The sequence below is a fragment of the Muntiacus reevesi genome, chromosome 4, assembly GCF_963930625.1.
Source record: "Muntiacus reevesi chromosome 4, mMunRee1.1, whole genome shotgun sequence".
NCBI lineage: Eukaryota > Metazoa > Chordata > Mammalia > Artiodactyla > Cervidae > Muntiacus > Muntiacus reevesi.
In genome coordinates this window covers 146367735-146395176 of record NC_089252.1, presented here as the reverse complement: position 1 = coordinate 146395176, position 27442 = coordinate 146367735, and the positions used below count along the sequence as shown (strand labels likewise).

The following is a 27442-nucleotide window of genomic DNA, read 5'->3' as shown; positions in this document are numbered from 1 at the left end:
ACAATGAAAACCACATGGTTTGCGAACTCCCTGATGGTCCCGTGGTTAGGGTCGTCCCTTCAACTACAGCCGGCAAAGATTCCAATCCTGGCTCAGGAACTAAGATCCCCACAAGCTGTATGCTGCCAAAAAAACAGTCCCAAACCAACTCCCTCCAAATGAAGTTTCTCTCTGCAGTGGCCTTAAGAATGACTCACTCCTCCTTTCCTCCTGTTTGCCACCTTTAGAACTTCTACTTCCCATTGGTTGTTTTCCTACCTCTCACCTGCTAGGCTCCCATCTTCCAGCTATTGGACCCAGGTGAGAGTTCTTTGTATCTTCAAGATCTAGCACAGAACCAAGCACAGAGCACAGGCTCAGCTAAGTGTGGATAAATAAAAAAGGAAATATCTTTACCTGGGCTTTGGAGGGAAGGTGTTCCACCTTTCTGCACCCGAATGCCTGGAGCTCTGTAAGTTACTAGCCCTGAGACGTTTAACAGTCATTACATAGCTTTAGGTTATAATTCCTTTATCTGTTCAACGAAATATCTATCTCACATCTTTATTCCTAAAATGAATTGGGGCCCCTCACCTTACTATTTCACCACACGGCGGGAGCCAATGTCAAATGAAGCAACACTGGAGTCACGTGAGAAGCACGTGTAAAACGCTCGAGGGCAGGAATTTCCGGAGATCTGTTCACTTTTATTTTTTCCACTTCTATTTGCCCAGTGCCTGCACACTTCCCGGCATATTAACAGGTGTTCAAAATAAATAGCTGTTGAATGAGTGAATTAAAGTGCTAAAAATAACTATGCAATGAATCAAAAAACGCTTTGCGAAGTGCAAAGATACCCCTGTATTCGGAATGAATGCTTGGGTCGGGCCTCTGGTTCTGGGAGCAAGCGCACGAGTCGCTCCGTGCGCTCGGACAGCCCAGCGCGAAGGCCGAGAAGCGGAGGGCGGAGGTCGAAAGCCTGCCGGCAGGGCGGAAAAGCAGGGATGTAGCGGGCGTGAGCTCAGGGGTCAAGCTCCACGTTAAGGCCGCGGGCTGCAGCCCTGTCGGCCCTCGTGCAGTCAGAGCCCGGAGGAGGCGTGCCCCGCCCCCAGTGGGCGGACCCCGGACCGGCGGCGTGGGGGCGGAGCCTGGCTTTCCGCGCCGGGGGCGGGGCCGGACCCGGGCTCTCCGGGCCGGTGGAGGACCCGGCTGGTCGGTAGAGCGACCGGAGCCCCGGCCACCAAGGGGTGCGACCCCCCACTGGCCCCGCCTTCCCGGCTGCGGTCGGCCAATCAGAGCGGCTTTTACTGGCGGGTGGGCCGAGCCGGCCCAGCTGCTCCGAGGCTCTGGCATGGTAACGTCCCCGCGCGGGGGTGGCGGGGCCCGGGGCGGTACCACAGCGCCCCCGGCGGCCCGGGCCGGGGCCGGGTGGGGGCAGGGAGGCCGCTAGGGGTACCCGGGACCCCGGGGCAAAGCGAGGGGAATGAGGGGTTAGGGAGAGGAGCCCAGGAGGGGGGAGGGGGGATTTGGGTGGGAAGGGGCGGGGGAGGCCATGATGGAGGACGGCGGGGGGGTGGGGGGTGTCGAGGTGAACTGGAGTTGCGGGACTGGGTGAGGAAAGGGAAAGGATGGAGTGAAGGGTGAGTTTGTGGAGAAAGGTCGGGATAGAACAGAAAGGCGAGAGACGTGGGAACCGTGGGTCTAGGGGGAAGCGGGGGGGCCACAGTTTCCCCTCCTGGGATGTTTGGCGTGCGACAGGGCCCTTCCTCAGACTCACTGCTTGCTCCCTTTGGAAGCCCCGGATGCCCCCTAAGACATCTTGAGACTCCCTCCTTCGTTTCCCCGCATAGTCTGCTGATGTGAGGAGGGGGTATTGTCTCCTGAGTAAAGAGACGTTTCTGACCCCCACCCAGTGCTGGGTAGTCCAAAAAACGGGGAGAGCAGAAGCCCCTTTGTCCCAACCCTGGCTCTGCCGCCAAGACAGTCTGTAACAACTCTGTGTGACCTTGGGCAAGTCACTCACTGCCTTTCTTTGGGCCTAAGATTTCCCATCGATTAAAAAAAATAAAAGGAAGATGCATAAGAAGGATATCCCAGATCTCTTTCTGCTCTTAAAATGGGGAGGTGCTTGAGGATAGAGTTCAGGAGAATGGGTTCTAGGACGTGGGGAAGCAAAGAAAGTCGGATGAAGATGGAGGCTAGTCCTTCATCTGGGGCTGCATAAAATCCCTAGGGATGTGAGGGGAGGCTCGGCACAAAGCAAGGCTGGGGCTGGCTAGCCAGCGCCTCTGGATTCCTGTTGGAGTGATGGGAGGACTGTAAATAAGACGAAGAGGTTGAGACTGAACCCGAGAAGGATGAAGACCAGAAGTAACCTTCTGTTCATCAGGAGAGTGGTGAGGTGATGGCAGAATTAGAAGCAATGGAAAATATTTGCTAATATTTTGGGGAAGCAGAAAGAGTAATAAGGCTGGTACAGGGGAGTGGAGACTAGGATGGCCTCGAAAACAGGGAGGGAGTGGCTGGTGCTGTTTGGGGCAGCTAACGAAGGGCAGCTGGTGGATGTAGACTACAGGCTAATCAGCTGGTCTCTCAGCCTCCCTAAATCTTTCTTTTTGATGATTGCTACCTCTTTCCGAAAGGCGTGCCTCCCCAGCCTTCATTTTCCAGCATAGATCCCTTTAGGAAGTGAGTCAGAGCAGGCCAACCTTGGGATCACCTGGCTGTCTGAGGATTTCAGGATTGTTTGAGAATTGGGGTAAAAAGAAGACAGGGGAATGAATTTGAATGCGAGAAATGCCTGTGGTACCATCATCCTTGCTGGGAGGCTTGTGGAGTAGTTGAAAGCTACTCCTTGTGGAGTAGTTGAAAGCTTAGTCTTCTTCCTGGTCAGACTGCTTGGGTTCCATACTTGCCCCTGCCCTTTAATCTCTGGGAACCGTGGTCAAGTTACTTGATCTCTCTGAACCTCAGTTTCTTTATCTGTAAAATAGGGATAATAACCTCCAAAATAGTTGCAAGGATTAAATGACTGTTTGTTGTGGTATCTGGCTCATAATAAGCACTCAGTAAATATTAGCAATTAGGTTTTATCCCCCCTTTCCATTCTGTGTCTCTCCAGTCTTCTCCTCTTCTTTTGTTCTTTTTTCTGAATCTTCAGTTCTGCGATGTCCCCCATGTGTGATCGCTGAGAAGAATTGATTGTTTGGGGGTGGGGAGGACTCACTTCAGCTGGCCCAGGTGAACACATGATGATCAGATGATTGATTATCTCTTCATTGTCTGTCCATATCCACAAATGTGTTTTTGTTCCAGGGAAGACACATGATCTGTTTCTCTTTCAGCCCCCTTTCCTGTATCGTTTTCTCACACAAATTACTTCTTCAGAGTCTCACCCAGAAGTGTAATAAGACTCAAAGTTATATAGGCACTGCATCAAGTGAAATAGGGGCAGGGGTGTTTCAGGAAAGAAAGTATACAGGTTGCACAGAGGAGACTCAAGGAAAGGAGGGCTTTGAATGTTTCACAGTAATTTATGTTCATACCATTGCTCCGTCCTCTGTGGAAACTGTCCAAAACAGGCTAGTGTCTGGATCCTGGCCACGGGTCTCCGTTCCAAGTTAAAGATGGTCATATAGAGTTAGTTTTTTAAAATTGTTTAAGTTTTCCCATGCTAATATTTGATTCTAGTTCACTCCCCCAAACACACAGACCACTGCCAAACTGCCTCTCTCTCCATCACAGTCAGCTTTTACCCAAAGAGTTTATACAAATGTACCTAGGTACGTACACACACATTTGTTTTAGGATATTTCAGTATGCAAAAATAAGGTTAGGGATGAGTCTGCATTTTGTCACAACACTTTGTATACAGGGCCCTGTCTTGACATTCAGAAGAGACTTAAAAGGAGAAAACTCAATCCCTAAATGTGGGGAAACCCCCACCTGAGTAGCAAGACATGCAGTCCCATGTGAAACACCCAGCAAACATCCATAGAGTAGCGTGTCACTCTGTGCAAAGTAGTGCAGTATTTATCCTGAGGGGACTGAGGTAGGAGGGTATATGTGTGGAAGATAATCTTAAAGGACCTGAAGGAGATGAATATCGGATCATCTTGAACAAAATAAGAGACAAAGCAGAATAAAAGAAACACATGGAGTAATATACTTTGTGTGCAAAGAGGAGGAGGGAAGCCATGAATCAGGGTGAGCCAGAAGAATGTGGGATGGGTCTTGTTTAAAGGGTTTGAATGTCCGATGGGAGATTCTGTAGGGTGGGTAATGGGGAGCCACCACTGGTCTCCAAGCAAGAAGATGTTGGACTTCCTGGTTTAACCACGTGGGTCACAGAGAATATGCTAGAGTGAAAAAAACAGACCTGCTTCTTGTAAGGATTCTGTTTTTCAGGGCAGATTGGATCCAGCCCTGGGACCCATTATTCCACCTTTTTTCATCTGAGAAAACATGCCTAGGGTAGTTGCCAGAGTCTCCTCCAGCTCTGACATTCTTTGTTCCCTAAATAACTGCTAGACCTTACCGATGGCTTTGTTTTGTGGACCTGCCTAGATCATTCAGTCATTAAGTTAAGAAATGTATGTACTGTGAGCCAGTGGGGTTGGTGAAGAAATTACAATGGGCACAGGGTTCTGGGATGAGCAAAAACAAAGTCCTTGCCCCTTAAAGTTTCTAGCCTAGACTGGAAACTGGAGGTATCAGATATTTCATTGATTCTAAGACTCACATCTTAACATTTCTGAAGTCAAGATGCATCTTAAGATCAGTGGTGAAAGGTAGTCGCTCAGTCATGCCCAACTCTGCGACCCCATGAATTGTAGCCTACCAAGCTCCTCTGTCCCTGGGATTCTCCAGGCAAGAATACTGGAGTGGATTGCCATGCCCTTCTCCAGGGGATCTTCCCAACCCAGGGATCGAACCTGGGTTTCCCGCATTACAGGCAGATTCTTTACCGTCTGAGCCTCCAGGGAAGCCCCAAGTCAGTGGAGTATTGTAATTTGGCAGCATTTGTTTTTACATGTAAATAATACAATCAGAATTGTACAAATAACTAAAATTCCACTGACTAATTGCTGAAGGGGAAGGTACATGGTGTATCAGTGTGTAAAATAGGGGTCTGAGTAGTCCACTGGGTTGGAGAAAGCCTTTCCTGAAGAAATGATGATGACCAAATATAAAGGTTATGGAGGTGGGGTGTGTGGGGTTGGAGGGAGGATTGCCTCCCTGCAAGAAGGAGCTCAGCATGGGTGAAGAAGGCAAGGCAGTTGGGGAGCAAGCCTGCCACAGCCTCCCAGGCCCTGGACATGGGTTTTGGGACAGTGGGAAGCCATTAAAGAGTTTTAAGCAGAGGAGTAATGTAGCATGCGGTTGGAGTGGATGTGGGGAGACTGGTCAGGAGGCCACTGAAGTAGGTCAGATTTTTTTTTTTTTAAGTTGTAGGGTTGGAGGAGGAAACAGAAATAGATGGTTTCAGGCAATCTTTAGGAGGTAAAATTAACTGAACTCATTGATGTATTCACCAGAAAGAGGGAGGTGTGGTGAGTGGCTCACAAATTTCTATCTTGGACAACTGTGTGGATGGTGGCGTAGTCTCTGAGATGGGTGATTGTAGAGCCTGGTAGGACCTAGAGATGGTTATGTAGCCTCTGGAAGGTTAGGACCCTGAGGCAGGTTGGGTGGGAAAGTATGGCGCAGAAGACTAGATTTCATCCTAAGTTGATTTCTGACTTCTTGTGCAAAAGGAGGTTTCAGGGAGCGGAGCAGGTCTGAATACAGGGCTTAGAGTAGCTGAACCCCAAGGAAAGGTAATTCAAGTTGGAGTAGCTTGACTTACCCCCTCTCTCAGGACAAGATAAGTAGAGGGAAGGAAAGACAGGTGTTGCTGAAGTAGAGAGTAGAAGCATTGTTAAATACTGAGTCTTCCCACCATAGGGATAATTGGGAAAGTTGGGAAATTGAGCGGCAGTGAGCCAGCTCCCACCTTTACCTGGAACTCCTCCCCACCACCACACTCCCAGCACCTTCCAAGCAAGGAGGAGGAAGGACAGAGCCTTTTAGCTGCATTTCAGTGCCCCAGTTCACTTAAAACCTGTTTTTGATTGGGTGAATATAGTCATATTCAAAGTTACAGAGGGCACACACAGTTCTTTCTCCCTGTGTCCTCAGTCTCATTTCTTGTGTCATCTTTTGTTTGATTTTTATGCAAGTAATAAAACTTTGCTGCACTCTGCTTTTTTTCCCACTTGTTTATGTATCTTCCAAATTATTATCAAGACAGTGAACCTCTTCATTCTTTTTATGACTGCATAGTAGTTCGTCTTATGTTTGTGTAAAATTTTATAGTTCCTGAGGGATATTTAGACTGATTACAGTCTTCTGGTTTTATAAATAATGCTGCTCTGAAAATCTTGAACACACATGTAGGGCTATATCTATAGGATGAATTTTTAGAGCCATAAGATTCTATATAAATAGGATTTGTTCCTTCATTTGTTTATTCATTCACTTTATATTTGTTGAGTACCTATTATGTGCCAGACGCTGTGGCAGGTACCAGGAATTCAGCTTTCAACAACTCAGATATGATCTCTGCCCCCATGGAATATGTGTAATATGTGTAAGGGGAAGCACATATCCAATCTAACATAATAATTACAAAATTGTGTAGTGAGGAAACTAAAAAAAAGGATCAGAACAAATTGGACGTGCTTTAAATAGAGTCAGGAAGGCTTCTTAGAGCAAGTGATATTTAAGCTGAGAACTAAAGGATGAGATGTGGCTAGCCATTGGGTGTAGAACAGGGAGACCTAGGCTGTTCAAAGCCTCCTCTACTGGGATGTATCTGTAGGAGAGGCACAGGCTGCTGTCTTGGTGGGGGCTGGGATGCAGAGCTAAACAGAAGGAGGGAATGGGAATGGAGGTGTCAAGGAGAGTGAGTGACTCAAGATGAGGCCAGTTAGGGGAGGGGGCTGGTAGTAGTACTTAGGAAGGACTAATGATTGTGTTTAGAGGGCTTTGGGTTGAGTCTCTGTACTAGGTGAATTCAGGAAGGCGAGCAGGAAAAGAGGCCACTTCCTCCCTGAATGGGAATGAGAGACCTCTGACTGATTTGAGGGAAGTACAGCCTTGCCCACAGGCGGGAGGGTGGATGAAAAGCCTTGGAAAGGGTTGATCTGTGCCTGTAGTAGAACCTCCTCCATCTTTTCTTGGCTTGGGCAAAATGGAAACTTCAAACTACAGATGACTTTGATGGGGCTCAGCCAGTTGACTCTGGACTGGCAAAAGAAAGAACAGGTCTATTGAGGGCTCAGAGTGGGGATGGGCAGGAAACTGGGCTTTGAGACTCTTCCTCTGAACTTGGTGCTCCTTTTTCATCCTCACCGCTCTGCTTCTCTTCTACAAAAGCCCATCTCTTTGCCCATCCGGGGTTCTATGACTTTTCTCTCCCTCAACAGTCGGTTCCCGAGTCTGGTCCCCGGCCCCCAGCAGCGCCTGCCCCCTTCCCACCGGGGCCCCCCATGATGCCACCACCCTTCGTAAGTTTTATGTCTTTCCCTGGGCTTGGCTTTTCCAGCCTGCACCCCCAACTTCCTAGTCCCCAGCACTGCTGCATCGCCAGCACAGTTTTTGTGTCATGCCCTCTTCTGTTGCCCTTGGATGAGGGATGGTTTTGCTTGGGTCCATAAAGTTGACAGTTCTCCCTTTGTCTTTTTATCCTTGGGACACACGGGGGCTGGGGGAAGAAGTGAATGGGAAAAGCCCCTCTTAAGTGTGAGGGCAGGGTGGGGCTGTCTTTCTCTTTCACTGCTCCTTGTCTGTATTCTTTTTTGTTCCCCTCCAGCATGGCTTGTGGGATCTCACTTCCCCAACCAGGGATTGAACCCATGCCCTTGGCAGTGAAAGCTTGGAGTCCTAACCACTGGACTGCCAGGAAACTCCCCTTGTCTATATTTTTTAAACATGCCATGAAGTCAGGCTGGAATACCAACCGGTGGTCATCAAGTTGGGAAAAAAGGGATAGGAGGCAGAGGACTGGGAGACTGGGGACTGGACACCTGCCTCTGGCCCTGCATCTGAAAGGCCTCTTTGAAGAGAGTCACTTAAGTGGTGGAGCCTTCCGGTCGCAGTCTGGTGGCAGTTCCATTTCTTTTTCCCCTCTCTTCTGCCTCTCAAGAAGCTGTGTGCTTGCCTCTTAGACCCAGAGGACCCCTGTTATCAGTCTCAGTGGTGAGGAGGGAGGCAGTTTCATGCCTCTCAGACTGAAACTTTGGAACTGTCTCAGAGCCAGGGTGGAGGGTTGGGTGGGAGATGAGTGGCTGTTTCCTGACAGGGGCAGAGCAGTGTCTCTTCTGCTCAGGCTCTCTTCCTTTCCTCATTTCCAGATGCCTCCTCCAGGAATCCCCCCACCTTTTCCTCCAATGGGGCTCCCTCCCATGAGTCAGAGACCACCGGCCATCCCCCCCATGCCACCTGGCATCATGCCCCCAATGCTCCCACCAATGGGGGCACCACCACCGCTCACACAGGTAATCTCCTCCCCTGCACCAGGGCCTCAGAAAATCCTGTCATTTCAATTGCAGGTAGAGATGAAGGTGGATATCTGAACTTAACTTGAGAATCTGGGGAGGGAGGGAGGGAAGAAAGATGGGGCCAGGCCCACATGAATTTGTCTGCTGAGTGGCTAGAGGCCACTCTGAGGCTCAGCTGAGCGCCCAGAGCCCATTGAGTGCCCTTGTGAGGGTCATGGCCCTGACAGGATCTCTCAGGACTCTGTGCGGCCTGTGCTAGCCTTCACCTCAGTAGCTGGTTTTTATCTCCTTTGTATCCATAGATACCAGGAATGGTACCTCCCATGATGCCAGGAATGCTGATGCCAGCAGTGCCTGTCACCGCAGCGGTAAGCACCGGGGGGGAGGGCAAGAAGTGGGCTCTGCACTGCAGCCCTGCGGGTCTGACTTGGCGTACAGGGACGCAGCCTCCTTTCTTTCCCTCTTCTCATCACATCCACCCTTGGCCCTGCTGCACTCCCCACACTGAGTCCTTCCAGCCATGAACTCAGCTCTTCTAGTTTTTCACTCGTCCCCAAAGGCACATGCATCCTCTCATTATCCCCCTGCTATGCCCAGTTCCCTTAAGGAACACCTTCACTCCAGACACTGATCACTCGCACAGAGTTAGCACTGTGGACACACGAGTACAATTTCTTCTTCGAATCTTCTTTGTCTCTGGAAGGAGCGGCGCAATACCTGGAGATCTCGCTATACCTTCTTGGGCTGCTGCTCAGTGTAGTAGAGTTGGGTAGGATGTGGCAATTGGTACTTTGTGTGGAAGAGGTGGGCCGTGGAGTCTCACTCAACAGAATACTCTCACTTGAAAATGAAAAAAGGAGCTGCCGTGCAGTTTCTTCCTGGGGTCCTAGAGTCATGGTCCCGGAGGGCGGGGGAAGCTTGTTAGGGAACAGAGATCCCTGGGAGCAGGACACATGGATCCTGGCCTGGCCTGCTTCTTCATCCCCCATGGCCTGGGTCTTGGGGGCCACTGGGCTTGGCCCCAACCCTTCCCCCTCCTCTTTCTTCGGCAGACGGCTCCGGGTGCGGACACCGCCAGCTGTGAGTCTTCTGGGGGTCTGCTCCCCCCAGGCTCGGAGGTTGGGGGGGAGAGGGGACCATGGACTAGAGCCCACCCTGGATCATGCCTGTTGGGGTGCCAGGGATCCTGGGATGTGATGGGACCAGGGGAGATTTACTGGGGATGGAGTGTAAGGGAGGAATAGATGGGGATCAGATAAGGGTTGGAACAAGGACTTAATATGTTTTCTTTGGCTTCTTTTCTAGCTGCTGTGGCTGGGACAGGCCCTCCGGTAAGTTCTTTCCACTCAGGGGTCTCTGGGTAGAAAGGCTGAAAGGGAGGTGCTAATGGTTAAATTTTGGGGATGAGGAGGAGAAGCTTTGGGAAAGGAGCCTTGACCACCATTCTGTGCACCCTCCCCTCCCCTAGAGGGCACTGTGGAGTGAGCATGTGGCCCCTGATGGGCGCATCTACTACTACAATGCTGACGACAAGCAGTCCGTGTGGGAGAAGCCCAGCGTACTCAAGTCCAAGGCAGAGGTCTTGAGTGGGGCTTTCTAGCCCTTTTTTTCAGCTGCCCTGACCCTTCCAAGTCCTTGGCCTTCCTTGAATCTCTAACCATACTCATGGTTCTTCTAATCCTAAGATCCCTGACCATTCCCCAACCTTCCTAGGTTCTCAAGAAGTCCACCTTCCCTCATTTTGAGCCAGGCCAGGTGGTAGCTAAACACTCCTGTGTAACCCCCTCACTGGATCCCCTCATTTAGCTCCCCCAACTGTGGCTGGAAGGTATGCCCAGCCCACTGACATTCCCTGGCCCATCCTCTTACAGCTCCTGCTGTCCCAGTGTCCCTGGAAAGAGTACAAGTCGGACACAGGCAAACCTTACTACTACAACAATCAGAGTAAGGAGTCCCGCTGGACCCGGCCCAAGGACCTGGATGACTTGGAGGGTGAGGAGGGGGTGGGCCCAAGCAGGGGCTCTGGGGCGTGACCCTGTGCTACCCTCTAACCACATTATCCTTTCCTGTTGCAGCTCTAGTCAAACAAGAGGCTGCAGGGTAAGTGACTTGCTTGTCTTGCCCACCTGTCCACCCATAAGTGGGGCCTCCTGAGGGGTGGGAGTGGCCTCTCTGCATGATCCATGCTCTGTGAGAGGAAGAGCCAGCTCTCATCTTCCTGTGAAGTGGTCTGCTCTGGCCCTAGTCCTTCACAGGCTAGAGACCAGCCAGCCCCTGACCACCTCTGTCTTTGCACTACTCGACACTGCCCTTCCGACCCACCTACAGGAAACAGCAGCAGCCACAGACACTACAGCCACAGCCGCCTCAGCCTCAGCCCGATCCCCCACCTGTGCCGCCTGGCCCCACCTTGCTGCCCACAGGCCTCCTAGAACCTGAGCCAGGTGGGAGTGAAGATTGCACCGTGTCAGAGGCCGCCCAGCCCCTGGAGCAGGGGTTCCCGCAGCAGCCAGAGGAGGGCCCCAGCAGGTGAGGGCCGTCCCCCATGGCATTCTAGACCTCAGCTCCCAGCTGGGTTCAGCCCCGACCTCTGCCAGGTTTCTCGGGAAAGGGGTGAAGATCTGGGCATGGCCTCTGATGAGCAGACAAGGGCTTCCCTGGGGAGCAAGGGGGTGTTCTGATCACACAGGGCACTGAAAACTATAGGGACTGGGGGACACTATGCCTGAGTTCCCTTTGTCCCCCAGTTCTGCTGGACAGCATCAGCCACCACAGCAAGAGGAAGAAGAATCAAAACCGGAGCCGGAGAGGTCTGGTCTCAGTTGGAGTAACCGGGAGAAGGCAAAGCAGGCCTTCAAGGAGCTGCTGAGGGACAAGGTGCTGAGGGTGGGGCTCCCAGGGTAGCCCTGGAGGGGCTGGAGGTGGGCAGGGCATGACCCCCGCCTGCTCCATTCCAGGCTGTCCCCTCCAATGCTTCGTGGGAACAGGCCATGAAGATGGTGGTCACTGACCCCCGTTACAGGTAGGCCTGGGCAGGCCCTCCAGACATTGCTCATGAGGGTGGCTGATCCAGGGATTTCCTAAGAAACCCTGAGGGGGTCAGAGTGAGAAGAGTGATAGATAGGTGAGTGTGCTGGGGAAGAGAAGCTGAAGAACCTCCAGGAGAAGGAGGGGAAGGGAATCATTCAATAAATGCTTGTTGAATTGAATTGATTTGAATTGAATTAATTGGGGAAAGAGGGGCTGGATAGGGCAGAGGCCTGATTGCAACTTGAGAACCCATAGCAAAAGGGCTCAGTATTAATAGTGTCTTAAGAGCCCTGTCTTGTTCCCTCACTGTTTGTCACCCCTCCCCACATCCCAGAGACCAACCTATCTTGCTTCCCTGTGCCCTTGGGGCCCCTGCAGCCTGCTGTGCCCTTGCATGGACTCTTCAGTCAGTTCTGTGAAAGCCATCCCCAGTGTGCCATGACCCTGCTTTGTGGGCCATGCGTTGTGGTTCAGGCTGACTCCTCTACCCCCACCCAACTCCCATCCTGTCCATCCTAGTGCCTTGCCCAAACTGAGTGAGAAAAAGCAGGCATTCAATGCCTACAAAGCACAGCGGGAGAAGGAGGAGAAGGAAGAGGCCCGGCTCAGAGCCAAGGAGGCCAAGCAGACCTTGCAGCATTTCCTGGAGCAGCATGAACGCATGACCTCCACCACCCGCTACCGGTCAGGGGGCCAGGCTGGGTTGGGGCCTGGGAACCCTGAGACCCCCATGGGCCCAGGCTCTGTTCTCTGCCTGCCTTCTCACAACCCATATGCTCCACAGGAGGGCAGAACAGACCTTTGGGGAGCTGGAGGTCTGGGCTGTGGTCCCTGAGAGGGATCGAAAAGAGGTTTATGATGATGTCCTCTTCTTCCTGGCCAAGAAGGAGAAGGTAACAACTACTGGGCTGGATCCATCAGCCCCAGTCTCATTAAGGCCTTCCATGTCTTGGCTTCCTTGTGGACCCGCCCATTCACTTGCTGCCCGAGGGTCCCAGCTTCTTGTTCAGAAGCTGGTATGGCACATCCCCAGTTCATGCTCTGGGCCTACAACTTGGTGTGGGAGTACAGGAAGATCTCTGAGGGTGTGGTTTGTAACCTGTGCTCCTTCCCCTTTCTGGAGTCAGAAAGGCCTTGAGTCTGGCCATCCCAGAGTTCCCAAGCCACCTGCCTTTACCTAGGTTTCCTCTGCCCAGGCCCACTTATATAGCTCTGGCCTGCCCTGCCTCACCCTGACCCCATGACTCCCTAGGAACAGGCTAAGCAGCTGCGTCGCCGCAACATCCAGGCCCTGAAGAGCATCCTAGATGGGATGAGTAGTGTCAACTTCCAAACCACCTGGTCCCAGGCCCAGCAGTACCTCATGGATAACCCCAGCTTTGCTCAGGACCATCAGCTGCAGAGTAAGCCTGGGTCTCCACTCCCTTTTCTCCCTTCCCTTTTCCTCCCTGACCCCCAGCACCTGCCTCACACTGCTCCCCCTGCACCTCCCGCTCCTTTGAACATCTAGGAGTCCCTCGCATTTAGTCCAGAACCTCTCTGGACTTGAGATCACAGGATGGATGCTTCAGGACACCTCTCCCTCTAGGGTCTATAGTTAACCTGGATATTGTGTGTTCTTGGGAAAAGAGCACTGGGGTAGGAATAATATTTGAAGATGACTTTTATAGCTCATGTGAATATGGTTTTAAATCATCTTGGTGACAAAACCCACTGAAAAATAAAAAAATTAAAAAAAAAAAATCATCTTGGTATGGTGGGCCGTAAATGGTCACACATGTGGCAATCAGCTGCTGTTGGCCTGTCATCACTTGCAGTATCTTCTGATATTCACCTTCTGAAGTTATATCAAAGCCTGGTTGATTCCCAGTCCAATAAAAAGTAAAACCTTAGATTCTGAGATAACTGATTTCATATGATGACTTCTAGTAACCAAATTCACAAGAGCTGAGTGCTTCATATAATCAGTGAACCCTTTTCATGAGCCATCATTCCAGTAGCCTCTCCCAGGAGCCCCTGCTCCCCTCTCCCCACCACCCTGGGTGTCCCCGACACCTGCAGGAGTAGCATCTTGGAAGCTCTGGGGGTGCTGGGACTGAGAGGGTGTTCCCCTGGCGCGGTGCCTGCTGAGCCTCCTCTCTGCGGTTAGACATGGACAAGGAAGATGCACTGATCTGCTTTGAGGAGCACATCCGAGCTTTGGAGAGGGAGGAGGAGGAGGAGCGAGAGCGAGCCCGACTTCGGGAGCGGCGCCAGCAGCGCAAGAACCGGGAGGCCTTCCAGGTATCTTTGCTGCCCTCTGGATCCGAGCTCAGCTCTGCCCTGGACAGTCTCCTCTTCACCTATACTCTGCCTTCTCTCGGCCAGGCCCACTCTCTGCCCAGCCCTGTCCTTGCTCCATGAGGCCTCTCTCTGCCTACAGCTCTGCTCCTCCTGTGTCCCCTCAGCTCTGGGCCAGCTCCTCTAGACTAGGTGTGTGCGCCACCCAGAAACTGCCAGCAGATGGCGCCCTAAATGCAAGGCTTGGCAGCTTGGCCAGGTTTATTTCCCTTCAGTGGGGAGCCAGACAGGCATAGCTAGTTCATCCCCCATCTTGGAGGTGGCACTCGTAGTGGTGGTAGAGGGGCTTACTTGGCTGTAACACATTGGGAAGTGTGGGAGTCATGGGAAGGTAATGCTGCAGGCATATTTTTGTTTCTTTGCTTTCCAGTCCGGCTTATTCTCATGTGAAATCTGTCCCTTTCTGTTTCACAGTCTCTGTTCACATTGCTCTCTGCCTCCCTATCTGTAACTCTTCATCTCTGCCTCCCTTGTCTGCATTTCCTCAGTCTCTGGTCGTTCCTGCCTCTCCCTGCCATCTCTCCTCTTCCGCCCCAGGCTTTGAATTTGCCTCCCTCCCTCTCTCACTCTCCCTGTAACTGGCCTCTTCCCTGCTTAGACCTTCCTGGATGAGCTGCACGAGACAGGGCAGCTGCACTCCATGTCCACCTGGATGGAGCTATACCCAGCGGTCAGCACTGACATCCGCTTTGCCAACATGCTGGGCCAGCCGGGTAAGGCAGCCGGGCTCTCCCTCCTATGGCCTGGCTTCCTGCCCTGCCAGTCTGTCTGCACTCCCACTCCCTGGTCCTGTCCTCAACCCCACCCTCAGGCCTTGGGAAGCTGCCGCCCGCCAGGCCCCCCTCCCTCCCTCCCCCGCAGGCTCCACCCCTCTGGACTTGTTCAAGTTCTATGTGGAGGAGTTGAAGGCACGATTCCATGATGAGAAGAAGATCATAAAGGACATCCTTAAGGTGAGGGAGGCCTGGGGCTGTGGATGGATGCAGGCTGGGTGCAGGGCTTGCTCCCAGAACAGGGCTCCCTGATAAATCCTGTTTTGTGGGAGCATTGCAACTGAGTTCAGGAGCTAGCTATTGGAATCCTTTCTTTACAGAAATGAACAAGATACAATTTCTGCCCAGAAGGATTTCAGGGTCTAATAGGAGGAGAGACATGACAATTAGATAGACATTACAGAGGGGCAAGCGTTATTATTACAGGGATGAGAATCAGAAGAATTGCCATTTGAACTGCACCTCTAAGAATGAGGAGGTGGGGAGGATGGAGGCCCTGGGTGTAGGGTGCCGCAGGAGCAAAGAGGAGCAGGAAGCACAACTAATCATAAACTAGTAACCCACAAGTATTTTCCTTCTGCCTATACAGTGTTTTAGAAAAACTTGGAATTTGTTGCTAGCATTTTAAAATCAAGAGATTACAATTAAAATCTGGATCTTCAGCATCTCTTGGAAATTTGGATTATCTAGCAGCACTAGGCTGGCTTTGCAAAGCATTCAGTGGGCTAAAACTGAGATACCACGGCCTTTTAGAAGGGGCATATCCTCCTGATCTGTCCTCACTCCTCCCTGTCGTGTCCGTAACATGAGAGCAAAGTCACCTACAGTTTACCACCTCCATGCTGGCGAGTTCCTCAATATTCATGTCTATCAAAGAGGGAAAATTGAGTGATGGACTGAGAGAGCCCTGTGTTTCAGGAAAAAGATAACAAAGTATTTCTTTGTGGAAGTGAATACCCTTCTCATGAGTTTCTGGGAGCAGTGTTCACCGTGTACACCGTGGTTAGGAGCAATACTGTGAAGGCAGACTGTGGGATTGAAAGTCCACCTTAACCACTTACAAGTTTTGTGACCTTGAGCAGATTACTTAATCTTTCTGAGCATGTTTCCTCATCTGAAAAGTGGGGAATGTTCCCCCAGACTTCACCTGATTGCCAGCAGGAGTAACTTGGTATCCGAGATAAAGAAGGTCTGAGAATAAAGCTAGGATTGTCTCACTGCACACACATTTCTTCTAAGTCCTGTGTTTTGCTTTAAAATTCATGCAGGTGCTGTACTTTAATATGGTAACACTTATCTGTTAATATAAACTTAATATTTTAAAATTACTTACCACTAGGTAATATGTATCATATTGTCCTGTGGCTTCCTCTATTTCTCTATACCCCAGTTGGGAAGGAGAGCCCTGCATATAAAATTCTTTGAATGCTAAAATAAGGAAATTGGATTTTTATCTTGTAAGTAACAGGGAGGTGGGGAATGATGTCTTGGAAAAGCCCCAGTGGTGGTGTAGAGCCATGCCCGCAGCCAGAGTACTTAAATGCACAGGGATGGAGTGGTAGGAAGACAGGACTTGAAGCCTCAGGACACAAAAAGTGATAGTGGCAAGTGATTCAGGTCAATTCTGAGCTTGAGTCATCCTCTTCTGACTCACCCCTAGACTGCTCCCTTGCTGTTGGGGCCCTTGGGAGAAAAGTCTGGGCAGCCGTGGACTCTCGAGGCAGGGTTTGAAGTTGGGGGAGTGAGCAGAGAGACCAGGCAGGAGCTGCTGCATGATCCAGGTGGGGATGGCCAGTGAGCACAGCTGAGGTGCTCCAGTTGTTTCTGAAGCTCCTTAGGTCGGCTCACAGGGGCCTTGGGACAAGCCAGAGGGGGCGGGGTGGATGCGACTTTTTGCTCCTTCCTCTATTTTCAAGTGTAACTGCTTGTTTCTCTTATGGAATGAGGGTTCTACTTAAGATTTTTCTTTAAAAAAAAAAAAAATCTGCTGATTTAAAAAAAGAGTATTCAAACCAGTAGGCTAGAGTCACTCAGAAGTAGAATTGACACATTTTTTTGTGTGTGTGAAATTGAGGGAAGGAAGGAGTGAGTCGGAGATAGCAGGGGTAGATTGATGGTTGGTAAGGATTAAGCAGGAAGAACAGTGCAAGAGAAAACATGAATTCCATTTGGGAAATTGTTCTCATAAAGCAACCGGGGGCAGGGAGGAATAAAGCAAATACCATATTTTAAATATGATAATCACGTAAAGTAGAAATATCTAATCCGGGAAGAGTTAAATTTTATTGGACACTTAACTTTTAACCCCTAAGTGGCTGGTACTGCTGACAGGCCTGTAGGAGCCCTATCCTTACTGAGGCCTGTCTCTTCACACCTCATGAGGACAGTCTTTGGTCAGTTCCCCTTCCTGTTGACCCCTTTTGGGCTCCTGCCTCTGGAAGGCAGGTGAACCCAGGGCTCCCTGAGGCCATCTACCCACCAGGCAGACTGTGGACTGTGATGACACTCTACATCCCATAGGGTAATGCAGAGTCCTGAACTCGGAACAGCTGAAAGACAGAAAATCTGGGCCCATTCATGGGAGTGGGAGTGGAGTGTGCATCCCTGTCCTGTGGGCTCCCAGAAAATGAATTATCTTGGGATCTGCTGAACTTGAAGTGTCTGTGAAATATCCAATCTAGTATGGGTCTGAAAGTCAGGAGAGAGGTGAGGGGTGAGATTGCTAGGAGCAGTGTGGAACAGGCACATACAAACAAAAGAGGTGGTAAAAGGGTTCAGAGACAGGAGGGGACCCCTGAGAAGGAAGGACTGCAGAAGTGAACAGAGGATAGAAGAATGAGGACTGAGAAGGGATCCTCGGAGTTCTTAGGATATGAGCAACCTCTAGGAGAACAGTGTCCATGAAGAGGGTAGAACGAGTGCAGCACAGGCTTTAGAGTTGTAGAACTCCTGAGACCTCTGCAAGTTATATAATGTCTGAGCCTCAGTTTCCTCATCTGTAAAATGAGGATAACATAAATGCAAGGTCATGGAATTAAATGATAACATTTGTAGTATCTTGCTCATTAGTAGGCTTAATAAATGTTTTCCTTTGTGCTACATTTAAAGATTGTGAAACAGAGGGACAGAAGCAGAGGTTATTAGCTTGAGGAAGGTGAGAGCAGGGTGGAAAGGGTATTCCAGGTTAAGTGAGGTGCGTACTTGATGGAAGGAGTCAGTGAAGAGGTGAGATTGAAGTCTGCAGTTCCCTAAGTGAGAGAGATTGTATGTCTGAGGGGAAGAGGTGGAGAGCATGGGCTGAGGAAGCCCTCTTGGAAGCAGCAGGAAGTGTATTCCTCTGCCATCAGCAGGGGGCCAGAACAAGTTCCAGATGAGCAGAGGTAGTAGAAGGGGACCTGGGCCTCTGCCTCAGACCTCATGCTCCAGTGGCTGCATTTCCCACTGAGTCATCTTGGGTCAAGTGAGACAACTCTCCTATAACCTGCTCACTGGGGTGTTGTGAGGCTTAGGTGAGAAGCACAGTGCCTAGTCCATGGTGCGTTATAGTATGATGTGTTCTTAATAATGCCGGGGAGTTGTACAGCTGATGGCCTTTATTTTTCCCGTGGACAAAATGATTGTGGGCGTGGTGCTTAAAAGTAGGGGCTTTGTTGTTATAAAGACCTGGGGTAGAATTCTTGTCCAGCCATATGTTAGCCTTGAAGACCTTGGGCAGTTACTCTAGTTCCTCTCAACCTTGGTTTCTTCTTCCACATAAAATTAGCACCTGTGCTTTAGTTCAGATATGTGAGAATTGAGTGAGATAATGTGTGTGAGGCACTCAGCATGGTACCTGGTACATAGTAAGCACTCAATAAATACAGCCGTAGATGCTTACTAAGAAAGCATACAGGGAGCTTATGACCCAGCAATGGCTCAAGCTTAAGCCAGAGGGACAAAGAATCAATTGTGAGAAACACAGGCATCGACAGACAGAGAACATGTACCTTGAACACCTACCCGTGATCCAACCCCTCCAGTTCCCTGTGACAGCTAAGGCAAGGGCGGGTATGGGAGGCTTAATTACCAGATGGGGGAGAATTTGAATGACTTGGTCTCCGAAGTGCATCCCTGTCCTGTGGATCTCTTCTGGGGGAGGGGCTACTTGAGCATCTGTAGTCTGACCCATGCCTGCCCTGGAGGCAGCCAGCTTCAGGTTCAGGCCTGTGGTGCCCCCCTGCTTCATGCGCTGCTGTGCCCACAGGACCGGGGCTTCTGCGTGGAGGTGAACACAGCCTTCGAGGACTTCGCCCACGTCATAAGCTTTGACAAGAGGGCTGCTGCGCTGGATGCAGGCAACATCAAGCTGACTTTCAATAGTGTGAGGGGCCGCGTGGGGTGGGGCTGTAGCCAGGGCTCCGTTCTCGAACTCGTCCCTTGCTCTGGTTCCGTTCCTTCTCACTCACCGCCCCAGTGTGACTCTACCCCCAGTCCAGGAGTGATAGTAGGAGCTCAGACTCCAGCTTCCCACACACCCACCTCCTGAGTGACCCTGCCCTGTGTCCTGTCGCCTTCAGCTGCTGGAGAAAGCAGAGGCACGTGAGAGAGAGCGGGAGAAGGAGGAGGCCCGGCGACTGCGGCGCAGGGAAGCTGCCTTCCGAAGCATGCTGAGGCAGGCTGTGCCTGCTCTGGAGCTGGGCACGGCCTGGGAAGAGGTCAGGACTGCAGCCTGGCATCAGATACCACCCCCTCAGTCCTGAGGGCAGCGGTGCTTCACCACCACTGGGGGCCCACCCCAGTCGTAGCACAGCTCGGGGCCAGCTTCGGCGCCCTTCCTTCCTTCCTCTGCCCCAGCCCTGCCCTGTGCTCACGGCGGCCTCCATGTTGTGCTGGGGCTGGTCTGATCAGCAGTGCTCTCCTGTTCAAGGTCCGTGAGCGCTTTGTGTGCGACTCAGCCTTTGAGCAGATCACCCTGGAGTCGGAGCGGATCCGGCTCTTTCGGGAGTTCCTGCAGGTACTGGAGGTGAGGCAGAGCTTCTGGTCCTCTCTCTCTGCCCCAGGCTGATGAACACATGAAGCTAGCTTAACAGTAGCCTAGTAACCTCTCAGCCCCAGGCTCTCCTTTCCCAGGCAACTAAGGAAGGGGAGGTCTCACGGTGCCCTGGATACACCCAAGGCCCTAGCCTCAGAGGAGGCAGCAAAACCTCTGGGACACAGGCTCCTTCCTGGGGCTAACCTTGGCGCCTTCCTCACCCTTCCTTCTGCCTCCACCAGACGGAATGCCAGCACCTCCACAGCAAAGGCCGGAAGCACGGCAGAAAGGGCAAGAAGCACCATCGCAAGCGTTCCCACTCGCCTTCAGTGAGTTGGCGGGTAGGAAGGATGCGGGGTGAGGCTGGACCACCTGAGGGAAATAAGAACCACTTCTCTCGCTTCCCCCATATGTTACCTTCCCTGGAGGGAGACTGGGAGATTCCTTTGGCCTTGGATGTTCCTGTCCCCAGTTCCTAGACTCGAGGGCTTCTGGAGCCCAGTGCCCTTCTCTGCTGACTTGTATCTGTTCATCTACCCAGGGCTCTGAGTCAGGAGACGAGGAGCTGCCCCCGCCCTCTCTCCGGCCCCCCAAGCGGAGGCGACGGAACCCCTCGGAGTCAGGCTCTGAGCCCTCTTCCTCACTTGATTCTGTTGAAAGTGGGGGTGCTGCCCTTGGAGGACGGGGTTCCCCCTCCTCTCGCCTTCTCCTCGGATCAGGTAAGCAGTTGGGAGCTGGAGGGGAGACCTTAGGGGAGCCCCACCCCTGAGGTGGTGGGGAGGGCTGCACCTGTCAGAGAGTAAGAACTTCCCGTCCCTGCCCAGGCGGGAAGCGGAGAGAAGGAAGGAGAACTGGACTGAGACTTCCTCAGACAGGTCCCTGCCTGTGAAGAATGAGCAGAGAAAAGGATGAGGCCTCCCTTTTCCCGTGGGACTTAGTGGGGATTTTTCCATCTCCAGATCATGGTCTTCGGAAAGCCAAGAAACCAAAAAAGAAAACTAAGAAGAGAAGACACAAGTCGGTGCGTAGAGAAGGAACTTCCGTCCAAGGCTCTGCTATTTTATGAGATATCTTCATGTCTTCACCCGCCTCGCGGGCTGACCTCCACAGGAACTGAGGAGGCGGCTTCTGGGCTCTTACAGAACAGTCCCGAGAGTGAGACAGACCCTGAGGAGAAAGCTGCCAAGGAGAGTGATGAGAAAGAACCAGAACAGGACAAGGACAGGGACCTCCGGCGGGCAGAGCTCCCTAACCGCTCCCCAGCCTTTGGGATCAAGAAGGAGAAGGTGAGAGGCAGGCACCCGGCCCCCGCCCGGTCAGCGCTCTGCCCAGGCCCTCGGGAAAGCCGTGGGTGAGCTGTGCCTTTGCTCCACCAGACGGGCTGGGACACGTCGGAAAGCGAGCTGAGCGAGGGGGAGCTGGAAAGACGGCGGCGGACGCTCTTGCAGCAGCTGGATGACCACCAGTGACCTGACACGCCACCGTGCCTCGGGTCTGCGTGAGGCTGTGGCTGAGTTCACCCTCGCTGTCTGCCCCATAACTTCTTCCTTAGTTGGGTCTGTGTCCACTTTTTCTCAAGTATCCCCAACCCCAACCCACCATTTCTGGCATCTCCCAAGGTGCTTGTGGTGTCCAAGGGTCCCCTCAGCTTCCCGGACTAGTGCTTGCCCTCAGTCTCAGGCCAGCGACTGGTGGTGAATGCCATGTGGGTGGGTGGTACCAGTAGATAAAATGCGAGAAGGGGCCCCCAGAACACGTGGCAGGCTGGTGGACACAGCCTGGGTGGCAGGGGCGGGGTCCTTAGCCTCTAGCATCAGGGCCTGCTCCTCCCTGCCCAGGCCCTGGGGCTCCACCACTCCTTTCTCCAGCCCTGGGGCGCAGTGTATGTGTGTTTTGTTTTGGTTTTGTTTTTTAAATGACAATATTTATAACATGGCCAGTGGCTCTTTTGTCTTGTCTGTGGGCTTGGTACTAGGGGCAGGCTGGGGACCAGACAGGTACACGCATGGCCAGCAGGGGGCACTGGTGCCTCATGGGAAGCCTGCCTCCCTTTGTGAGGTTGGAGCCCATCTAAACAGGTTCTCCTTGCCCAGGCTTCTGCTGTCACCTCCCCCAAGCATGGCAGCTTGGCCCAGCCTCCTTTCTGTCCCTGTGGCTTGCTGCTGCTTAGTCACATCGGTTATGTCCAATTCTGTGTAACCCTATGGACTGCACCCTGCCAGGGTCCTCTGTCCATGGGCTTCTCTAGGCAAGAATACTGGAGTGGGTTGCCATGCCCTTCTCCAGGGGATCTTCCCCACCCAGGGATTGAACCTACGTCTCCCGAATTGCAGGCAGATTCTTCACCGCTGAGCCACCAGGGAAGCCCCCCTGTGGCTTAGGTCAGTCTAAATGGCCAATGTAACCCCTATGCTCAGAAAAAGGAGACAGAGTCAGGCCTGGTATTTCAAGCCTTTGTTGAGAGAAGGAAGGTTTGGGGTTTATGTACAAGAGAGAAGGAAGTGGTACATGTACAAAAAGGAGTGGGCCCCTGTGTTCCCTTCAGGGACTGAGAAGAAACTGACAGGGGATGGAGAAAACAGCTGAGACCACCATGACCCTGCCCCCTGCCAGCAAAACCTAGCTGGGGAAAAGAGGATGCTGTTGGCACACCCTTTCTCTTGCTGTCTCCAGGTTGGGGAAGAGAAAATGACCCCTCTGCTCACACTGGCAAGGACAGAATCAGCCTCAACTGCAAAGGGCCACGGGCAGGGAGTGTGGGATTGCTCCTCTCCCTTTATCACTAGGGCACAGCTGGGTGGGCCCAGGCTTAGGAGAGCCTTGCTGCTGGTAGAAGGTGATCTGAGGCTGGCAGGGTCCAGGGCTGTCTAAGCTTGGACACTCCTAGATCACAGCTGACCACTGGAATTCAAAAAGTAAGGGGAAAAAAGAAGGGATAATTGCTTTCTCCTCTCCTCCCTCTGGCTCTAGTGATGGTGGGCCTAGGTGCCCGTGGCCTAGCTTAAAGCTGGAAATGGTTTTAATCCAGCCCTGAGCTGGCTCTTGAGGAAATGAAGTTGAAGACCTTGGGAGCAAAGTGCAATACTGGAGGCACCAGGGAAGTGCCAGGCCCTGAAAGACGTCGTGCCCACAGAGGTGGCAGGCAAGATGCAGCTTTGAGAGCTGGGATGGACTGAGAGCAGCATAGCCCTCTGCTGGGCCCTTGGCCAGTTCCAGGGCTTCAGGTGCACTGATTGGACCTGCAGGACTCCGTGGGTTGAAGTGCTTCTGCTTTCAGGAGGGTCTCAGTGGGGGCCTGGAGCCCGAGGGGGGCCGGCGGGCGGTGCAGCACTCCTGGCTGGATGGCGAACGACGAGGGGCTGGTGGTGGAGGCCTGTGGGGAAGACAAGAGGCCTGTGAACAGGCAGGAAGGCTAGGCCAGGCCCACCTTCTGTAGGCCCAGCCCCACAGGCAGGTTTAGTGAAGAGCCAGCTGTGAGGCTAATGAGTGAGATTAAAAGAGGCTGGAGTGGACAGTCAGGGTGGACTCTGCATATTCAGAGGAACAGGTGGGGGTGCTAAAGGTCACTAGGGAATGGCAGAAATAAGATGGACTCAGCAAGAGCTGGAAGCTGGGAAGAGACCCCACGCAGCCTGGATATCAGGAAACAGGTCAAGGATCATCTGATGTCCCTGGGCAGAAGCCACTGCCAGAGCTCATTTGAGGAGGCAAGGACAACGGACACCCAGGCCCAGGACTGGAGCTGCTCAGCCTCAATAATCAGAGGCGGCGCTTGGCCCTGCCTATCTAGGCAGCTCCCTACCCTACCCCTTGGGTCTTAGTAGAAGCCAAGACAGCATTAGTGGGAGAGGACCACTTCCCTGAGGGTACATGCAGGGATCAGTCACGCTTCTCAGAGCATGGGGCATGCAAGGGAAGAAGTATGTGTCCCCCGTCACCGCGAGGCTGCCAGAGGATGGTTCCAAATCATGCAGGGGAGGAGGTGTCTGTGGGTCCCAGCAGGAGTGCTGGAAGGTGGGCATGCAGAGGGCAGCTGTGGTGCCCAGTACCTGTCAAGGGCCCCAGCCTTGGGGGTTAACAGTTTGACTCATCATGGTGGGCTGCATCACAGAAGAAGCGTGAGCCCCGCTTGGCAGTACGGGCCGTGAAAGGGACACTCTTCAGCACTGTGGCCCAGGAGAGAGACACAGTGGTCAGGCCCCATGGGGGTGGGGTGGGAGGAGGCCCAAAGGGCTATGGGAGGGGTTTGGGTGCCACCCAGTGGCCAGGCGCCAGAGGGCAAAGGGCCCACCTGTGATGATGTCCTCAATGGTACCATCCTTCCCCTCATAGACAGGCCGGTGCTCTTTGGCTTGGCGCCGCCTCAACTCTGCAATCAGCTCCTGCTGTTGCCACTTGTTCCGCTGGGATGGGGTCTAGGGCCGAGCATTTGAAGGGGAAGGGCGTTAGCACTAACCCTCCGCAGGGCTGGTTCCTGCCTCAAGATGCACTCAGACCCTGGAGTGCCCTGGATTTGTGCTCACCAGCGCCACCCCCCGCCCCCATCACAGCCTGGGAGTCCCCTCTCGGAGCCCCTCTCCCCATCCTGTGGACTCCAGCATCAGGTCCTCTGGGTGGTCTTTGGGCTCCAATTCTCGATCTCCTCTCCAGCTCTCTGCTCCACCCTCCCCCTAAGCCTCTGCCCTGCTCTCCAGGCCTCAGTCCTTGGTCCCACCCACCTTGGCATCCAGTTTCTTGGCTTCTTGAGCCAGCTGCTTCTCCCGCATGACCTCCTCCTGCTTCTTGCGGGCTTCGTTCTCTTGTTCTGCTTCCTAAGAACCATGAAAGATGGTGTGTGTGTGTGTGTTGAGGATGGTGTGTGTGTATAAGGACGGTGTGTGTGTGTGCTGAGGTTCACACAGGCTATGAGGGGAGGAGCTGACACTGAGGGTGGAGAGTGGGTGTCAGTGGGACCAGCAACCCCAGGTGGCCACCCTCTGGAGGGGCACTTCCTGCCCCAAACAATGACAGGAAGGGCCTGGGCCCCCACCCTGCCCACCAGTTCACAGCTAAGAGGCCTGCCGCCAGCTTCTATCCATCCCTCCCAGGACCCAGAGGAGGAGACAAAAAAGGCCCAGACTTCAAGCCCAGCCCTCTCCCCCCTGCCCGATTTCTCAGAGCCAGACTCCTCTTTAGAAACCTCTCTTCTACTCACCTTGTAAGAACGAATGAATCGGACAAACACTGGGAAGAATACTGAAGGAGGTGTGGTCTTGGGACTCTCACCGAAGTAGCGTACTACGGCATTGTAGGCTTCCTGGGGAAGGGGTTGGCAGAAGGGGTCAGCCTGGCGGGCTAGGGGAAGCCCAGCTCCCACGAGGGACCAGCCAGGACCAAGCAGAGGCAACCGAGGCCCCCACAGCCCCTGTGGGAGGGAAAGAACGAGGGGCTCCCAGAGCCCCCTGGAGTGCATGTCTCCAGAGGCAGCTGCCTGCCACCCACAGTGCAACCCCCTGCCCCCCAATCAGCCAGCCAGCTGCTTGATGAAAGTTCTCTGAGCCAAGAACCGGAACCACGCCCACCAGAGGGGCATGGCGCCGTGGCCCCGGCTGCTCGCACCCGCCTCCACCCTGTGCTCACCTCGGCCGTCTTGGCGTCACGCTGGAGCTTGTCCAGTTTGCCTTCGTTGGTGCTGAGGAAGTTGCGCAGGACGCTGTTGTCGTGTATGCTGCATTCCCGCCGGATCAGCTCCATGCCCCGGCCCAGCTCCTTCACGTCCAGCAGCACGTTCTCCAGGGACACTGCGGTCACCAGAGCCCAGGCTGAGGACTACAGCCCTCCCCGCAGCGGGGACTGCTGGCTCCTCACGCCCTGCTTCCAGAGCTCCCACACGTGTGGAGAGGGGCGCGCCAAGCGAGCCAGGCTCTCACAGGGGCAAGGAGAAGGAGTGGAGGCTGTGGGCTCGTGACCCTCCAGATAGCCAAGGAAGGTGAGCCGGAGACTGCTAGGCTCCAACACAGAGCTGCCCCAGGCCTGCCCCGGTTTCATGAGGGGGACAAAATGACAGTGACCCTATGTCTGTGGGGGGCTTCACATACATCACAGAGACAGGCAGGCTCCGGGGCCAGCCAGCGGGGGCAAAGAGCCATGGCTGCCTTCTCTACCAGCTCCCACAGCACCCGGGTGGGCAGGGCCAGGTGGGGCGAGGGGCCTGTAGGAAGGCTCTCTCGGGGGTGGCCCCTGCCCATGGCCCCAGTGGAAAGCTTTGAAGTGTCAGAAAAAAAGAAAAGCCAGAAAGAAAGGCACCCAAGCGTTCTTCTCCTCATAGCTTCCGGGGATTGTCCTGGGCTGGACATAAGGGCAGGCTCGCCAGGCCAGGCTCTCACCTGCAGCGGCTTTCTCTACAAAGTGCAGCTCATGCCAAAAGTTAGCCAGGTCTGGGTACTTCTCCTTCACCGTCAGGGCGATGAAATGAAGCAGGGTCATCTTCCTGTCGGTGGACTTGGTGTCCAGCAGCTGATTGAGGGGGGCAAAGGGCAACGCAACAGGTCTGAACACCTGGGCTCCACAGCTGCCGCCCCTCAAGCTCCCTGGCTCCTTGTCGCCCCTACCCTCTTACCAGATCCAGGCTCTGGAGCTTGAAGCCATACACAGCTCCCCGCTTGCTGCTGTTCATGTAGTTCCCCAGCGCAAGTATGATCTGTTCAGAGGTGCACCAGAGGAACTCAGGGCAGGCCCTCCTCTCTGCACAGCTCCAGCCCCACCCAGGACCTGGGGACCACCCGCACCCACGTCCACAACCTCCCCCACCTCCAACATCTGCTTCAGCTTCTGGGAGGACTTGACAGAGGCAGAGGCGGCAATGATAGCGTTGAGTTGCTGGAAGGCAAGAGGAAGAACTAAGTAACCCCACGCCAGGGCGGGATGGCGTCAGAGCAGGGCCAGCAGGGAAGGGGCCAGCAGGTCAGGAGTGGAGGGGGGGGGGGCCACACTGTGGACCACCAGGATTCGGAGGAGAGCCGTACCGGCGTGAGCATCTGCAGGTTGTCCTGGAAGTTGCCCAGGAAGGCCATGCCAGCCATCCGCTGGGTCAGCCGCTCCACCTTGCTGAAGAGCAGCATGAAGCGGTCCTCAGCCGTCAGCTCCTCCAGCGGCTGCCGCTCCCGCTCATACTGCCGCAGCAGCTTCACCTCCGCCTCCGTGGGCAGGAAGCGCATCAGGCACTCCACGAAGTCGACGGGTAGTGTCTGGAGGTCGAACCTGTGTAGGAGGGAGGAACCACCTCGGGTCTTGCCTTTGCCCACAGTATCTGTCATCCCTTCATGATCCAGTTCCTGCAAGGACGGAGGGCGGGATCTGGAGCAGCACACAGCCAGAGGCAGAGGACTCACGGCCTCACCTTCAGTAACTCCAGTACTGATGTTACTCAGCACCAGTAAAAGTCCTAGGGGCACAGTCCATTCTTGTTTAAGAACCCTACAGTGTCTTCCCTCTGCAGCTAAGAAGTTTTAACTCCCAGGTGTGGCTTAGGAGGCCCAGCCTGCAAGACTTCTGCTTGCCTCTCAGTCTCCTTGGCTCGCCTCTTTACACTAAAGCCAGAGTCAATTTTCAGTATCCAGGGCACCATGCCTCTCCTTCTAGGCCCCAGTCTGCACTTCATATACATATACATCCTTCAAGTCGCAAGCGAGACATCGCCTCCTCTAGGAAGCCTTCCCTGATCACCAAGCTCAGCTACTTGGCCCTCGCTGTTCTCCTAAAGCCTCCTGTACCTCCATCATCTTGGT

At 53.4% G+C, this 27442-nt stretch overlaps 2 protein-coding genes across 17 annotated transcripts in view; one reads left to right on the top strand and one right to left on the bottom strand.

Annotated features, from left to right (window-relative positions):
• Positions 1–1205: 1205 nt before the first annotated feature.
• On the top strand, positions 1206–21612 carry PRPF40B (pre-mRNA processing factor 40 homolog B). 14 transcript variants are annotated; one of them, XM_065934472.1, is made up of 26 exons: positions 1240–1333; positions 7449–7529; positions 8376–8519; positions 8825–8890; positions 9575–9602; positions 9828–9853; positions 9991–10101; positions 10394–10514; positions 10598–10622; positions 10851–11051; positions 11270–11399; positions 11480–11544; positions 12072–12236; positions 12337–12445; positions 12805–12955; positions 13702–13835; positions 14491–14605; positions 14754–14845; positions 18909–19025; positions 19222–19359; positions 19572–19667; positions 19919–20017; positions 20218–20395; positions 20636–20697; positions 20819–20962; positions 21053–21612. In XM_065934472.1, exons 1-26 carry the CDS (start codon positions 1331–1333, stop codon positions 21143–21145), a joined length of 2694 nt encoding a protein of 897 aa, XP_065790544.1. In that variant the 5' UTR covers positions 1240–1330; the 3' UTR covers positions 21146–21612. The 14 variants fall into 14 exon arrangements, with proteins under 14 accessions (XP_065790550.1, XP_065790544.1, XP_065790556.1 ...); XM_065934474.1 differs by lacking the exon at positions 1240–1333 and adding an exon at positions 1605–2375 and having other exon boundaries at positions 10394–10466; XM_065934470.1 differs by lacking the exon at positions 1240–1333 and adding an exon at positions 1605–2375.
• A 517-nt stretch (positions 21613–22129) lies between these two features.
• The window catches only part of FMNL3 (formin like 3), a 51442-nt gene continuing 46129 nt past the window's right edge, over positions 22130–27442 (bottom strand). For all 3 annotated transcript variants that reach the window (XM_065934467.1, XM_065934468.1, XM_065934469.1), the window contains 10 exons: positions 26681–26915; positions 26466–26534; positions 26275–26355; positions 26042–26171; positions 25296–25456; positions 24871–24972; positions 24395–24487; positions 23968–24091; positions 23726–23842; positions 22130–23049 (listed from right to left, as the gene is read on the bottom strand). In XM_065934467.1, the coding sequence (XP_065790539.1) occupies positions 23751–23842; positions 23968–24091; positions 24395–24487; positions 24871–24972; positions 25296–25456; positions 26042–26171; positions 26275–26355; positions 26466–26534; positions 26681–26915 (1087 nt within the window). In that variant the 3' untranslated portion in view covers positions 22130–23049; positions 23726–23750. The remainder of the gene's footprint in view (positions 23050–23725; positions 23843–23967; positions 24092–24394; positions 24488–24870; positions 24973–25295; positions 25457–26041; positions 26172–26274; positions 26356–26465; positions 26535–26680; positions 26916–27442) is intronic.

Bases quoted from the DNA above. Each gene is read 5' to 3' on its own strand.
- PRPF40B (XM_065934470.1), top strand. From the start codon at position 2,337: ATGAAGACCAGAAGTAACCTTCTGTTCATCAGGAGAGTG. The intron at 14,846-18,908 runs GTGAGGGAGGCC...CTGTGCCCACAG, and splicing joins TCATAAAGGACATCCTTAAG to GACCGGGGCTTCTGCGTGGA. The intron at 19,668-19,918 runs GTGAGGCAGAGC...TGCCTCCACCAG, and splicing joins AGTTCCTGCAGGTACTGGAG to ACGGAATGCCAGCACCTCCA.